Source organism: Populus trichocarpa, chromosome 12 (assembly GCF_000002775.5).
Source record: "Populus trichocarpa isolate Nisqually-1 chromosome 12, P.trichocarpa_v4.1, whole genome shotgun sequence".
Lineage (NCBI taxonomy): Eukaryota > Viridiplantae > Streptophyta > Magnoliopsida > Malpighiales > Salicaceae > Populus > Populus trichocarpa.
Window position 1 is genome coordinate 12,431,180 of NC_037296.2, and position 4,276 is coordinate 12,435,455.

At 30.9% G+C, this 4,276-nt stretch overlaps 1 protein-coding gene across 1 annotated transcript; it reads left to right on the plus strand.

Moving 5' to 3' along the window:
- Nucleotides 1-1,031: 1,031 nt before the first annotated feature.
- On the plus strand, nt 1,032-3,258 carry LOC18103814 (heavy metal-associated isoprenylated plant protein 7-like). The gene is made up of 5 exons (XM_052446022.1): nt 1,032-1,271; nt 1,368-1,596; nt 1,720-1,925; nt 2,021-2,108; nt 2,613-3,258. The coding sequence occupies exons 1-5, from the start codon at nt 1,263-1,265 to the stop codon at nt 3,086-3,088; spliced, it is 1,008 nt and encodes a 335-aa protein (XP_052301982.1). The 5' UTR covers nt 1,032-1,262; the 3' UTR covers nt 3,089-3,258.
- The last annotated feature ends 1,018 nt before the right edge of the window (nt 3,259-4,276 follow it).

The following is a 4,276-nucleotide window of genomic DNA, read 5'->3' on the forward strand; positions in this document are numbered from 1 at the left end:
TTTCTACATATCTATAAAAGAGTAAAAAGCATTAAAATAGATTATTTAAATATTTATTTTTTCATCTCTATAATTTTCATAAATGTTTTTCTTAAGAAACCAAAAGTATTAATATTAAATATATTAAAATATAAATGGGTTATTAAAATGATTTTTTCATTAAAACACAAATAAAAATAAAAACTATATTTACACTATTTAAAAAACTATTTAAACTATTTAACTTTTCTAAAGAGATGCTATTAGGTGATATATTATTAACTCAATCCAAGAACTCACTACCCTATCTTTATTTTCACATCATCATTGACCATTCCTAAAAAAAAAAAAAAAAGTTGGTAATGCTCAAAGATAAAAAATATATATATATATATATATATATATATATATATATATATATATATATATATATAAAAGTGTTTAATAGTGGTTACTTTTTAAAATATTTTTTGTTTAGAAATAAATTAAAATAATTTTTTTATTTTTTAAAAAATATTTTTAATATTAGCACATCAAAATAATATGAAAACATAAAAATTTAATTTAAAATAAAAAAAAACTTAAAATATTTTAAAATATTTTTAAAACATAAAAATAAACAGATTTAAAAAATAAAATAAAAATAATATACATTTAAAAAAAAAATACCGTAGGTGGACCACAATAATAAAAAGAAAAAACAAAAAGTTACCCCATAATAACGTAAAAAACAAATTATTCCAGCAAAAGATTTACTTTGCAAAAAATAAAAGTGGCCAAAAAAGCATTGCATGTAACCTCGGGTACCATTTGTCTCAACCCAGTCCTTCCTCTAGAGCAAGTGCCCCCATGTCGATGACAACGAAAAAACACCTTTTGTTTTTTGTTTGGAATTATTTTTGGATACGTTTTTAAAATATATTTGGTTTAAAATTTTATTAAATTAATATTTTTTTATAATTTTAATGTAATGGTATTCAAAATAAAACAAAAAATAATTTTAATATATTTTTTAAAAATGAACACTTTTAAAAGCATCCTTCAACGTAATACCAAAAGCACTAAAATAGCTAACTGCTTCCCTTCTCATATCTCCTCAAAACTCTCCCACTCTAGAAAAAACTCCACTAAGTTTTTTTCGTTCGGGAAAAGAAACCAAACCATACTACAAACTACAAACTACAAACTCAAAGCTTTCTTTCACAAGAGAAACTTGTCTGTCCATCTACCTCTGACAAGTCTAGTTTACTGGTGTGCTTCCAGTCTAAAATCCGAAGCTCATAATGGGGGAGGTCTTGAGTTCTTACAAAATAAATCTTTTTCAACGTTTAAGTTTAATTTTTATGTTTATTTATTTATTTATTTGGGTTTTGTTTTTTTTTGTTTAGGAACCGAAGAAGCCTGCAGCAGAAGAAGAGAAAAAACCAGAGCAACCAAAGAAAGTAGAGGAAGAGAAGAAGGAAGAGAAGCCAGCTGAAAAACCAGCGACCGAAGAGAAAAAACCAGAGGAAACAAAAAAGGAATCACCCCCAGCTCCTCAAGAAATTGTACTTAAAGTTTACATGCATTGTGAGGGTTGTGCCCGTAAGGTCCGCAGGTGGCTTAAGGGCTTTGAAGGTCAGTGTCTTTAATTATTTGTTATTGCTCTTTAACCAACAACCCCGTTTAATTAATTGATGTGCTCTTATCCTTGGTGTTGAGTCATTGTTATTTGTTTTGTGGGCTGATAATTGTTTACAGGAGTTGAAGATGTAACTACTGATTGCAAGGCTAGTAAGGTGGTTGTGAAAGGAGAGAAAGCGGATCCACTAAAAGTTCTTGAAAGAATTGAAAGGAAGAGCCATAGGCAAGTGGTGCTTATCTCTCCGATCCCAAAACCTCCCTCGGAAGAGAAGAAGAAGGCTGAGGAGAAGGAGAAGCCTAAAGTTGAAGAGAAGAAAGAAAAGGTATTGACCCCTACTCTGGCTCTTTTGATTATTATTTTTATAACATTTTTATGTTTAGTTATGGGGTTTAATTATTTTTTCTTGATTGAGTGCAGCCTCCCGTGATCATAGCGATGCTAAAGGTTTACATGCATTGTGAAGCTTGTGCAATGGAAATCAAGAAACGGATACAAAGAATGCAAGGCATGACCCTTTTTTATGTTTTTTTTTTTATCCTTCTAATTAATTAACAAAATGCCTATTTTTCTTGCTTTCGAGTCCCTTTGCAACATTTTTTGGTTCATGCAAGTGTGGCTTCATTTTCACTCCAAGTTTTTGTCGGTCAGATGTATTGGTTACTCACAATTTTGCCCTTTTTTGTTATAAGATAGTTTCTCCACCAGCAAAAAGAAAAAAAAATTACTAACACGTCGTACTCTTACCGTACCTTTTGAATCCTTTAAAGAAAGAGTTCATCCCTATGGCCAGTGCTTTAAAATCAACAAATTCTTTAAGTTATCATGTTGTTGAGCCTACTAGATTCCATTGAATTCGGTCCAATTGAAGTCAATTCAATTCCCCTGTATCAAATGATTCAAATCCTACCAACTCCATATTAGAATTCTTGATTTCAGTTCTTATTTTTTTTACGTTTTTATGTGGGGCTAACACCAATTTTTGGAATTAAATTTGGTATATTATTTATAGGTGTGGAATCAGCTGAACCAGATCTTAAGAGCTCACAGGTGATAGTGAAGGGAGTGTTCGAACCTCAGCAACTAGTTGAATACGTGTACAAAAGAACTGGGAAGCACGCAGTGATAGTAAAACAAGAGCCAGAGAAGAAAGAGGAAGAGAAAGTAAAAGAATCCAAAGAAGAGAAAGGAAAAGAATCCAAAGAAGAGAAAAAAGGTGAAGAAGGTGACAAACAAAAAAAAGGTGGTGGTGGTGGTGGTGAGCAAGGAGAGAGCAAAGACAAGAAAGAAGGTGGTGGCAGTGAGGCCAAAGCAGCAGCAGCAGCAGCAGCAGCACCAGCTGAGGAAACTACAGAAGAAACCACAGTGGTAGAGCTCAGGAAAATGGATTTTTATAATTATTATTCACCAACAAGATATGATGAGCACTATTCACCACCTCCTCAGATCTTCAGTGACGAGAACCCCAATGCATGTTCTGTTATGTAAGACAGTTTTGAAAATGAAGGGCAAGTTGGGATTGGGAAAAAATAATTACGGGCGATAAATTTGCTGCTTATAAATAATATATATATATATATATCCTGCTTCCATGCGCACCCTCCCTTGTACTCCTTCATAAATGTATAATCTACAAACAAGCTGTGGAGTTTTTGTGAGGCTTGTAGTTTTTTTTTTTTTTTTTTTCATTTTCATATAAAAACTAATAATTAATGTATATTATATATGGAGTTGAAATCCGGTGGTTTTACATTCATGGTCTTTATTACTACTAGTTATATAAAAACCAATATTGAAAGATAAAACAAACAAAAAAATTAGCAATTATAAGTTAAAAAAAAATCTAAATTCACTTAGATTATCTTCTCAAACCTATTAATTATATTATGAGATTGGGATTTAACTTGTCAAAACTCTGAGTCATGAGATTGAGATGATTTCATAAAAAATAAAATAAATAAATTTTAATTTTTTTTAAAAAATCAATATTGAATGTTGAACTATAAAATGAAAATAATTAAACAAATAACAATTATAGGTTAAAAAAATTTAATTTACCTAATCTAACCCGCTAAACTGTAATATCAAAATAACTTTTATGAAAAAAAAACTAAAAACCCAATTCAAAATATGAGATGAAAACCCAATTTGCTAGTTATTCTCGATGATCATTATTAAATGATAACTTAGAGGTGGGTTGTACTGTGAGGAGTGGGAAATGATTGGCATATGGACCACATTTTCAGCACTTATAATGGTTGGTGCATTCCGTAACGCATCCACCTAAAGCCATTAAAACAAGGAAGAAGAAATTAATGGAACGGAGGAAGAAGAAGAAGAAGAAGATAATGATCTCTCGTTGCTGTTCCTCAGTAAATTAAAGGATCGATCTTTAACCTAAAGTGGCCTGGAAAGAGGTGTCGTGTTATTAACAGGGTAATTACACCTTTGGTGTTACTTTTGACATATATGGTATCTTCGTCTGCAGTTTTGTACCTTTTTTATATCAAAAGTAAAAAAAGACAAGGATGATGGGGCTGTGATGTTCCGTTTTCGCATCTAGCTGTAGTTACATGGGACACCGCAATATGGCGAAAAGATGATACCACCTGTTTTATTTCTATGCTCATTTCTTTTCAATTGTGAGAGAGTTAATCAAGGATAAATTCATCAATT